Source organism: Aquila chrysaetos, chromosome 17, assembly GCF_900496995.4.
Source record: "Aquila chrysaetos chrysaetos chromosome 17, bAquChr1.4, whole genome shotgun sequence".
In the NCBI taxonomy this organism is placed as follows: domain Eukaryota; kingdom Metazoa; phylum Chordata; class Aves; order Accipitriformes; family Accipitridae; genus Aquila; species Aquila chrysaetos.
The window spans coordinates 19,027,061-19,038,699 of NC_044020.1; the positions used below are offsets into that span (position 1 = coordinate 19,027,061).

An 11,639-nucleotide genomic window follows, 5' to 3' on the forward strand; every position below is an offset into this window, starting at 1 on the left:
CTTCTTATTGTAATAATGGGGGGGGGGGGGGGGGGTGAGTGTTGGAGGGGGGGATGTTGGGGGAAGGAGGACAGCATTTTGTAAGGAAAATTCATTTGTGTTTAAAACTGAGGTGTTGTTTCAGCTTGTGACTCTTATCCTCATCACCAAAGCTTTTTTTCAGTCTGTAGGTTAGCTATTGATAAAGATAGGAAGTTTAAATCATGATCAGCAGCTCTCAGTGAGGAAAAGAGTAGCAATGAAAATTAAAACTAAAAAAGGCTTAAATAAAATCAAAGAAGCCAGAACTTAATACCTAAAATGAGATTTAAAAAAAAATAATCTAGCATAAGTCATTAATGACTGTATTTGCATGTTTTTTCAGTGATGAAGTCCCAGTCAGGCAGTTGGTTCACAGCTGGGACATCACCAGAAATCGGTACACTGGTTTGGACAAGTCCAAACCTATACTGTAACTTTTCCTTTAAACAGACCTGGAAAGGGATGTTTGTTCTCTCTCAGACACAGATAATTGCTTCCTCAAAAGGAGCATTGAGATGAGCAAGAGACATCATCCATATTTTTTTCTTTGTTTTTTCTTTTGTTTTTCTGTCTGTGTTTTCAGCAACGTCAATTGATTACAGTTCCTTTGCAGACAGATGCAACAGCTGGATAGAGCTCATTAAACTGAAAGCTCAGACCATAAGGCGCGGATCAATTAAGACAAGTAGGCGGCTGTTTCTACCACGTTATGATAATCTGAGACATATCTCTGATTTCCCAGTGGTGAATAGTGGAGTTTCCTGCCCAGCAGTAGTATCACAGATCACGTGTAGAATGAATACCTGAGTGTGAAAACTGCCGACATTGTTACTGTCTTTGTAAGCTAATATAGGGTTTGTGAACCACTATCATAAAAAGCAAAGTACAGTATTTCTGTTCACTTAGTAAAAATTAGTTATCAATAAATGTGTACGCCTACTAATTATATAACATACACTGCATGGATGTAGGTGTATGTATGATCTTGGAAAATTTTTGGTGAGAAACAGGAAGCAATCACCAAGGTGACAGTCAAGGCAATGGTCACTAAATTAGCAAGTGGTGAGTTATTTTTCAGTAGTTCTTTGGCCACAGGTCTGACTATCTTGCTTAAATTAGCAGAGATTAATATCTGTTTTAATGGAAAATGCTGCACTGGGGAAACACAACAACTTTCACACTTCCTATAATTTGTTCCTCCAGCAGAATACGTATTTCAAAATGTTGGCACTTTTTCTTTACCTTCACTTTGTAACTGATTGTTGTATGTGCAGCTACTTGCCTCGATGTTTTCCTTTGCAGGAATGCCACTCTTCCAAATAAATTCCATTTCAGCTTTTTGTCTCCTTTTGCATGCATTGCATGATAATTTCCTTTCTCACATGATATGGCTGAGCATCACAGGCAGCTGAATGTTGTCACCAAGCTATTTGGTTGGAAACCATAAAGAAGAGTTTTTGTGTTTTGAGAAACAGTAATCAGTCTTACTTGATAGTTACTTTCTCTTCTTTTTTCCCATCTTTTTAGCTGCTTCACTTGATAAAGCAAGTCCATTGGCTGAGGGATACTTACGGCACCGTTCTGTTCCGTCATGCACCAATTCTACGGTCTCAGTTGTTAAGATGACACCTCTTTCTTTTCTACCTGGGGCAAAAATAACCAAGTATCTTGGGATAATCAACATGTTTTTTATAAGAGAAACCACTTCTTTGCGTGAGGTGAGCTGTATATCAGGGATTAGCACTTTTTGTTAATTATAATAATCAAATAATAATATCTGAAGAGGTTTGAGTTGAGGTATGGCACAGCAAGGGAATAAGAGTTTTTGTCACTTGAGGGTAGGTGCTGAATGGGGAGTAGGTCACATTGCACCGTTCTTGTCATAGCGCATATAGAGCTGCTTTGTGTTTGGCAATGTTAGGAAGGGGTTACTTAACTGTTGTCATTGCTGTTGAATTTGGTTGTAATACTAAACCAATGAGTTCTTAAACAGAACTATATGGAAAAAATGGGTCTTTGACCAACAGTGGTAGCTGAGATCATTTGAACCCAAAACTGAGATTAATTTAAATGCTTAAAAAAAAAAATAAAAAGAATCCATTCTTCTCTCATTTAGCAAGCTTAGTGATGAACTTTCACAGTGTATTTGGATTTTAGAATTCTTTGGTTAATACAAGGTTTCTTGTATCATATATAACTATATTATGCTGAGCATTCTCAGTAACATAGCTCTGTGTGATGAATGTCTAAAAAGCATGCCATAGAGTATATAACAACACAACCAGCTTAGGGGGTGTAGCTAGTGATACTCAAACAGTGATCTCCAGTCTGGATCTGGACAACAGATAGTCCTCTGAGAATGCCAAAATGCAAGACATGTTCCTTATCGTTTTCCTGTCCTTTTGGGAAGTAGCTGCATCCTTCTGCTACAGTTTCTGGCTACAGAAATAGAGTGTACCTCTTGGTGGTTTGTTAGTGCTAAAGAGTATGCTGTTTCTTGCTAATTACACATTGATAAAATTACAGAGTAGATGTTAATAAAAATGATCAGCTTTCATAAAAATGAGTTGCGAGCTCTCTAGAGGAACTTTGATCAGAAAAACATTTTGTTTGGATCTTGCAAATTACGGCCCCTTTTAACTTCAGAAATCGATGTGAAAAGGACAGCATTTTCAAAAGGATGTGTATGGTATGACCAGGGAAATGGTTACATGACATTTCTGTACTAACTGCAGCTTCTGTAGATACAAATTAAATAGCTGATAAGCTTTGGTATCTACGATAGCAGATCCCAGCAGAGGTAGGTTGCTCAAGTATTTGATTCAACTCCTCCATGAAGTTGGGACGGTTGTACAGTGTCTGTGATACTGTCAGTGTGCTATTTCCAGCACCCAGGGCAGCTAATTTAAATTCAGTTCAGCTGCATAGGCTGAGTCACAAACCAGTTTTAATACTAGTTGCACAGTATTGCCCTGAGGCTGTAATGGAGTCAAAACAGAGTGGTCATTATATCCGACTCAAGCAATGTGTTTCAGATTCTACAGGGAAACAGTTAGCAGCATTTGTGTTTGTATTGCTTTGTATTTTGCTTATGGTGGTTTACAGCATATTGAGGCCCTATGAATGCTTTCATAAGCTGAAATACACACCAGACACTGTGCTTCAAAAGTTAATGATAATTTTAAGTCCAATTTATCCATTGCTCTTAGGTTTTGCCGTTTACAGGTGGATATTTATAATCTTTTGTTACCTGTTGTCATCAAATCTTATCTTTGGTTTATAATATTACAGAATCTGTTCCACCTCAGCGCCTCCCGCCCCGGTCAGTTGCTGTAACTGTTAAAACACTTGGACAAAATCAAAATTTCATGAGGAATTACAAGCTTGTGTTGAAATTTTGATGTCTGGCTGCATTTGACTTCATTCATGCTTTATGCTTGGATTGGTGAAATTATACTTGCCCTTTTGTTTGTTAATTTTCATCCAAGATACGTTTTCTTATGTCTTTATGAGTCTGTTCAGGGTAGATTATAGTACCCAGTAGATATGAGGGCAGCCTGTATTTGTTGAAGTTCAGCTTAGCTAGCCTCTTCTTCTACCTGCCTCTTTTATCTTCTCCGGTGGCACACACGCACGTTGGAAGTCTAGTGGTCTTGCCTTTCACTTTAATTTTGAAATTTTACAGGTATTTTGAACCAATAGTGAGCTCTGTTTCATCAGTTTCTTTCCTCAGTTTTTTCTGTGGATTTTCGTTTTTTTTGGTTGGTTGCCTGGTTTTTGTGTTGGGTTTTTCCCCACAATGTAGTTGCTCACATTCTTTCATAAGGATTATTTAGGAAAAAACCCATACTTCACTGTTTTCCTTCTCCTCCTTTCACAGCAATTTAAATTATTCAGCTTGGCACCAAAGAAGTAAAAATCCCCCACACGCGCCATCAAGTCAAAAAACTTAATGAAACGGGTTGGCTAGAAGTTCCTTTAGGCTTCAAGGAGGGAAAAAAAAGCTTGAATAGCTTGCTTGTCAAGTCTCTGCTCTGTCCCTTGCTTACTTGTATTTTGAGGGATCATTTCTTTAGTGAATGTTGAGAACTAACGACAGTGATTAGCATACATTAAGTTGCAGCAACCAAAGGTGGCCACTCCTTACCAGTAATTTCCAAGAATTCTAAATCTCTTTTAATCCTCGGTAGAAATTATTCTTTATCTGCTTCCCAGTTATCAAAAAAAATGGGCAGTATCCTTCCTGATGAAAGAAAAAAAGTCATTATTCAACTGTCATTGGGATATTAAATGTTCCTGCAGAGGTGTAGGAATATCTGAAAAGTGTCTGTAATATACTGACTGCAAAGAATACTAGTGACAAATGAATAAGCTACTTGTGATTCTTTTCCTCAAACAGTAAGTTCCATTGGTCTGATTGTTAACTGTGACCCATTAAACAGTGCGTAGCTTTTAAGTTCTGTACAACATACCATTTAGGATTCACTGAAATATTCAGCTGATAAAAATGTAGGAAAAGTATTCAGCATCTTGTAGTTATACATAACATAAAATGTAATTTTTTTTTTTTTTTTTTTTTTTTTTTAGGAGGGTGGTGTCAGTGGTTTTCTCCACGCGTTTATTGCTGAAGTGTTTGCAATGGTGAGAGCTCACGTTGCAGCTTTAGGGGGGAATGCAGTTGTCTCATACATAATGAAGCAGTGTGTATTTATGGAGAATCCAAACAAAAATCAGGTAAATTATGATATGAAATAACAGTGCTATTGTGATTAGTATGACACAAATACACATTTTATATATTTAAAAACCAGCAACCCTGTAGGGCCATGTCTGCATAACACTTCTGGATCTCTCATCGTCATCTTTGTTTAAAGAAGCCAAGAGCATTCTTGGACACCTGAGTTAACACAAAATTACAAATATGCTTCATAAATACCCAAATGGGTAAAAATACTAAGTGTACTAGAATGAAGTAAATTGCAGGAAACAGTTGAACAGTAGTGCTGAACTTACTTAGCTGCTCTGTTGTTGTGGTGTTAGGATTTTCATCATAAATCCACGTAAAAATACCTGGAGTTGCTGATATAAAATGCTCTATTTTGGACATAAAGGGACAAAACTTTATTAGTAAAGACGACAACAGAATATGGTTCTTTTGGTACACAAAATATGTTCAAAACAATAGTGAAAATATGGCATAGATTGCCTCACTAATAAATTCTAATAATTTGTGCGTCTCCTGATCTCTGTCGACTTTGTTATTATCTGTGTAGTTATATCTTGCTGATATAAGTAAACATAAAATATGTTACTATTTAACGTTTGGTAACTGTGTATTGTTGTTGGTTTGTTTTTTTTTTTTTTCAGGCTCAGTGTTTAATAAATGTCAGTGGTGATGCGGTCATCTTTGTACGTGAATCTGAGTTAGAAATGTTACCAGTACAACCTTCTACGGTTGTTTCTCAACCCACAAGTTCTGGAGGAGATGTCACAACATGAAGACAGAAAAAGTGAGATAGTCTCTGCCAAATATAAAGATTATTTAAAACGTGGGAATGTTTAGGTTTGCATCTTCAAAATCAGTATCTCCCTGTAACATTAATAGCCAAAATCCAAGACAATCACTATACTTTGTCCTTTAACTTTATGTAATAGTCAGGGCAGCATATTGGCAGGTATGCTCTGATTCTTTTGTTATTATTACAGGCCCCTGTGAAACCTAGACAGTAAGTGAAGCACTGATAGGAGAGTATGGATTAAAGTAGTAGGCATCACATGGAACTGTGAAAGTAAACAAAAATTCTGCTACATTTTTCAGCTGTTCAACAGGACCATGATAAGTTGTAATTCAGAACCATTTCTGAGTTTACATATTGTATTAGCTGATTCTCAGTTTAAAAAATAAAAGAGGGGTCGGGGTGGGTGGGAGATAACTGAGAAGCCTGTATTAGCAACCTTTGCCGAAGGAGCAAGAGATTCGTCGTGTGTAGGCTAAGAAAATGTGGGCTGAAGTCTCAATTTACCTTAGATCATAGAGTGTGAAGAGGAAGAAGCAGCACCAAAAAGTCACAGTTTGAGTTTCTGCACACTGAATTTCTGAACTGCCGATCTTTTTTTTTTTTTTTTTTTTTTTTTTTTTTTTTTTTTTTTTTTTTAAATTACTACTATGCAGCATATGTTTTGGGTGGGTGTTTGGGGGTGGGGGTGGTTGTTTTTAAAAAGGTGCCAGACCATGATGCTGTGTTCCTAATCATCCCTATGGTTAAAAAAAAAAAAAAAGTACAAAAAGTTGCAAAGTGTGTTTGGTGCTATTACAAGATGTTCACTTCAATATTGACAAAACAGATCCTTTTTTTATATAAGATTCCATGAAAGAATTGTCCTGAGGCTCATTTTCTTCAGGCATGATCTCTTGCAAGGGTTACATAAACAGTCCTCCAGAAGTCAGTTATACAGAGGTATACTCCAGCCTCCCTTCCGTTTAACAAGTTGGAAATGCCTGGCTAACTGGAGACTGATGTACATTTGTGATGCTAATTTCTGCAAGTTGGTTTTGTTTGTGTTGTTTTGTGGTGTTGTTTTTTTTTTTTTTTCCCCCCAGTACAGTAGCTGGGAAATTAGGGTACTGCAAAGAAAGGAAATTTGTCATTTCCAGTAAATGTCATAAAGGCGGTGATATTCTAATGTAAAAAATGCAAAGTTTGATTTGAAGATGCATTCTTATTTAATTCTGACAATACCATATGTGGAACTTGAACAAACATGTAAACTTGAATGTAAATATTCTGCTTAGTGTTGAAATTAAGCAATGGCATGATTATTTGTTAAAACTAATTATTTCATTGTAAATGAGCATGAAAATCATTCTTGCACAATAAATAAATTTCTTTATAAAATTTACTGCGTTTTTGTATGTGTAATAGTTAAATGTGTATGCTGGATACATATTAAAGATGTCCCACCCCCATTCTCCTCAGAGGAATATTTTTGTATAGAATGTTACAACCTGTTTATTTAAAATTTGGAGAGTTAATTATCTTTAAATATAAAGTGTTTGAATTAGGTGCTTACCAGAACACTTTACTCATACAGTTGTCCTCCTGAATTCTGTAGCTGTTGCAACCAAAGCTGCCATAAATTAAGTCGCCTGTAAACAGTTGCAGCTCTCTTGATTATTTTGCAAGGCAAATCTCGTTCCCTTTGATGCTGATGGCAGAATATTAATAACTTCAGAAGGTCTTGGATGTGCCACAAGAAATTGTTTTCAGTGTATATTCAGCATGGGAATACTCTCTGAAGTAGAACATTAAAGCAGCTGTTTGTGATTTTGTTTGTTTTGTTTGTTTTGGCGTTTTTTTTAGTAGCTTCTATGGAAGTACTAATGCCATCTTTTAATTTCTAGCTGTTTAAAGGGTCACAATTTCTTCTAGTGTGTTTCATTAGACATAGAGGAGGAGCTTTCTCATCTAGAAATTTTAATTCTTCTCCAATTACTATTCCAGAAATGACAGACATGGTTTTTAACTGTTACTAATTGGGATTTAGCTTTTCTTAATTGGTCCAGCTGAATAAATGTAACCTGTAGAAAGTTGTACACTTAAACTGCTTTGATTGTTATTTTCTTCTTTCCAGTGTAAAAAAAGGGGATGCGTGTGCAAATCCATTGTCACTTGGTACATTTCTCAGAGGCAAAAAAAGGATTATATAAACATGAGACAAACTTCAGGGAACTATTTGACTATGTAAGGGAATGAAAACTAAAACATGAGTTAAAAATTTAAGTCATTAGTGCACAAAACGCCTTTGAGGAGCTGCATGCCTACAATGCAAGTTGATTTATGTTCCTTGCTGAGTTCAGAATGGCTGAAAAATCATACAAAGGTACCTTGGTAGTTAACGACTTTTACCCCTTTAGTCATGACATAATAACATAGAGTTTTGTTGTGGGAGAATCATTGAAGTTTCTGCTGAAATGGGAGCAGTTAATGCAAGATACCCTGCTCTTTATGTAATGGGACTTCCAAATGTGCGGAGAAAAACGGTACCATTTGAGATAGTTGTGAGTCAAACAAACATTGCGCTGTCAGGAATTTACTCTGAGAATAGCTGTTTGGGGGTAGGAGCTAATGCAACTTGCTTGTACTAGTTTTGGCTGGGATGGAGTTAATTTTCTTCATATGAAATGAAACCTGAGGGTTTGGTTCACTTTTGTCAGACTGAAAGACAGCCCTGCCCCTATCTCACTGGGAACTTACTGAGAGGCGGATATGTGAAAATAGAAGCAAGACAGATGCAGGGAATCGCAAACGGTTGCGAAGAGAGATGTTGGTGCCTGTGAAGTTTTTGGAGAGCTCTCAGTTCCCTTTCGGTGTTCAGGTAAAGATAGATGGAGGCTTTGATGACTGATCAGAGTCGCAGAGTTTTCTTGGCAAGCGCGTTCTGAACAACTGCCGCCGCAGCATCGGCAGATCTTCCGTTGAGCCTTGGGCTGTGTGGCAAGAAAAGTTTTCTTGCTGTGCAGTATTTGTGGTTTTGGCAGGGTAGGAGAAAGCTCACTTCTGACCACTCTACAAAGCAGAAACGAAGCCAAAAAGGATGAAGTGACTTGCCCTGTCTCCAGAAGAGTGCCAGCCCCCGGGAGCACCAGCAGGTCTTACAGTCCCCGCCCGGCCCAGGGCCCCGGTTCAGCCCGTGCCCAGCCACGGTGCGGCAGGGCCGGCTCCAGGTCGCCGCGGCCCGGCCGCGGGCCCTGCGGAGCTGGGGCTCGCCCCGGGGGGCCCCATCGCTCCTGGGGGCCTGGGCAGCAGCGGGGCGCAGCGGCCGGAACGGGGCGTCGAGATGCAGGCTGACGCGGTAGCTTAAGCGTTGAAACACTCGTTTTTAAACTCGCGTCGCTTACGTTAGTCGTGACGAGGCTGACAGGCTCGTCACTGGGGGTTTCCAGTGGCAGGGAAGGACTTCGTCTTTCTGCAGCTCTTCCTTCCACGTGCAGCCTAACTTTCTGCCCAGGTTTTCAAGAAGACGGCTGCAGAAACCCTGCCTGGAATGAAAGCACCCAGGCTGCCGCTCCTCCTCGGTACAAATGACCCCTTCAGGCAACGCTTTTCATTGGCGTACCTCGAGTGTTTCACAAAACCGGTCGGTATCGTTTCTCGGCTTTACGGTTGAAGTAACTGGGAGGTGTGAAGCAGCGTGCCAAGGTCACGCTGGGGGCCGGCGGGAGAAGCAGGGCTCGCTCCAGCCATCAAAACGCCGTGCTGGGGAGTATGGGGCGACAAATGACAACGGGCCGAAGACCGATTTGTGAGGTGCTGGGTCTGTTGTCATTGTACCTACATGATGAACGCCTTGCCTGAAAAACGGACCTTAGTCTGCACCAGTATAGCTGGAGTTAATGATCTTAAATAAAAATTTACTGCGTATATCAGTCAATGGGCAAATTGCTGAGTAGAAGCTGGAGTCTGAAATTGGTGATTTCATTTTTGGAAACGGGACTCAAGTTTCAATTGATTTGCAGGTTTTTAGCGTAAACACGCACATACACATTAAATGATGCACATTTATTTTTGTTGCAAAAGCATTTCCATTAATGCGTATAGAAATATCTCCTTAAATTGCAGGGAAGAGAGGAGCTAGGGTGATTACAATTTTGGTTTTATTTTCCTTAAAATCAGATGTCTGTAACATTTCAATCAAGGAGAATCTTTGCGTGGAAACCTTGTGAGATTTTGGAAACATCAGAGTAATTACAACCTTGTGAGCGGAATATTCACTCCTGAAGAGCTTTTAAATTTTGAGGGAGTGCAGCCGAGCTTGGTAAGCTTTGAAGAGATGCCGTTATCTCCTGGTGTGCACTCTAAAAGCCAGAAGAGTAAGTGAAAGCACTTGCAGACGGCAACCCTTCGTCTTCCTGCCTCCCTTCTCTGCCCAGGCTACCTGTGCCCTCTCCGTAGCCGTGTGGCACCTTCCCTTCCCTTCCTGGGATCCTGCCCTGGGCTGCGCTTCCTTCTTCCTTCTCTCTGCCCCATCTCTGGAGGGTTTGATTAACCACAGGTTAGCAACAGCGCAGGCACTCCTCTGCACGGAGGAGAGGAGACCGCCGTGTTTAAGTTTGGAAATTGCGGATTCTGTTCACACTTCTCACAGGATAGCGGAGCTATCCGCATTGCAAAGCTGCAATTCAATTTTCAAGCTTTTACTGAAATTGGTGATCTGTTTATACTTTGGTCTCAGTCCAAGGGTTGGTGCCGTTTGCATGAGTGGAAATGGCTGAGAGAAGGTGAAATGGAAAAGTTGCTTGTTATTAAATTGTCATAATCTCCCACCTCGGTCTTCCCCAGTGTTCAGATCTTGCCCTTGCGCTGCGTGCTATGTGCTTCGTTACCAATTTACTCTGTCAATTGAAGTTCTGTGTGCAGGGTGATCGGAGTACGCTGGTCTCGAGGGATCTCTCGTTCATGCCAGAAACCTGCAAACAGGCTTTTAAATTGTCACTTTAATTTTACATATATCAACTGTTAAACTTACCCAGAGGCCACGTGAAGAGAATGAAACTTAGCAATAATGCGTTCACACCGCCGTTTCTGTTGGCAGTGTCAGAGCACTGTTTGTTGAAGGTGAAATGCTCTTGTGTTTCGAATACCATTGCTGGTTTTGACTGTCTCCACAACTAGCAGCAGAGCACATCTGTGGGCCAGCTAACAGCCCAGGAAGAATTTGGCGTCTCCAGACTATTTCCCTATCGCCACTGCAGAAGAAGAGGGGCTGAGAGAAAGAAGGGAAAGGCAAGACATGGGGTAGATAAAAGAAGGTAATGTGGGCAGGAGAAACAAGGAAAGAGCACAAAACGAAGTTGAGTGTCTACCAACAAAAAATGACAGGAAGGAAAATAGCTGATTGGAGAGACAGATGGATAATGATTCCCCAACAAAAATAAACAGGAAATACTGAAAATAAAGTATGATAATGTGTTGTTTCAGTAACTGCTGCAGTAATGTCTTGCTCTTATGTGAAACTTTTCATCATTAGGGCTTGAATCACTCTGCAAAGATCTAGATCGTTGTCCAGATTTACAGCGAGGGGCAACAAGACTGACTCACAGGGCTCAACCTCTTGAATCCTGCTTTGAGAGCTGCTATGTTTTACCACAGCAGAAGCCTCGGCTGATGGTCTGAGGTGTCCCCACTGCACTTCTGCACGTGGGAATCATGGTCTTGCTGAGTTAAATCTCACAGAGCAGTGTCTAGTTCTTTGTCTTTTTGTCTTGGAGGGGGTCATTGTCAAATATAACTGCACTTCTACTCCTCTTACTTGAAGGAGAATGGCCATATTTTTGTACCTGGCTGGACAGCTATGTCCAAAGAAAAATCCCTTATCTGATATAAATCTAGGCATTGTCTGTAGGCTTTGTTTCTGGAAGTCAATGAACAAACCTTTTAGTGTGCGTTTGACATGCATATATTCTCTGTGTGTACATATACACGTTTCCACCTTCAAGGCAGAAGGTTGTCTATGCCATTTTTCACACCTCCGGACACACTGCTTTTTGGCTCTACCTGCCATGACAGTTCCAGCCTCTGCCTACGAAAGGTGCAGTGTGATTAGGCAACCGTTCTTCA

The 11,639-nt window shown here is 40.0% G+C and overlaps 1 protein-coding gene across 24 annotated transcripts in view; it reads left to right on the forward strand.

The window, feature by feature from the left end:
* C2CD5 (C2 calcium dependent domain containing 5) overlaps positions 1 to 6,148 on the forward strand; it is a 69,862-nt gene extending 63,714 nt beyond the window's left edge. For 8 of the 24 annotated variants that reach the window (XM_030040091.2, XM_030040094.2, XM_030040098.2 and 5 more), the window contains 4 exons: positions 605 to 706; positions 1,549 to 1,739; positions 4,609 to 4,755; positions 5,389 to 6,148. In XM_030040091.2, coding sequence (XP_029895951.2) covers positions 605 to 706; positions 1,549 to 1,739; positions 4,609 to 4,755; positions 5,389 to 5,520 — 572 coding nt within the window. In that variant the 3' untranslated portion in view covers positions 5,521 to 6,148. Of the gene's footprint in view, positions 1 to 364; positions 419 to 604; positions 707 to 1,548; positions 1,740 to 4,608; positions 4,756 to 5,388 lie in introns of all 24 variants that reach the window. The other 16 variants (XM_030040099.2, XM_041118268.1, XM_041118269.1 and 13 more) reach the window with 3 other exon arrangements.
* Positions 6,149 to 11,639: the final 5,491 nt, after the last annotated feature.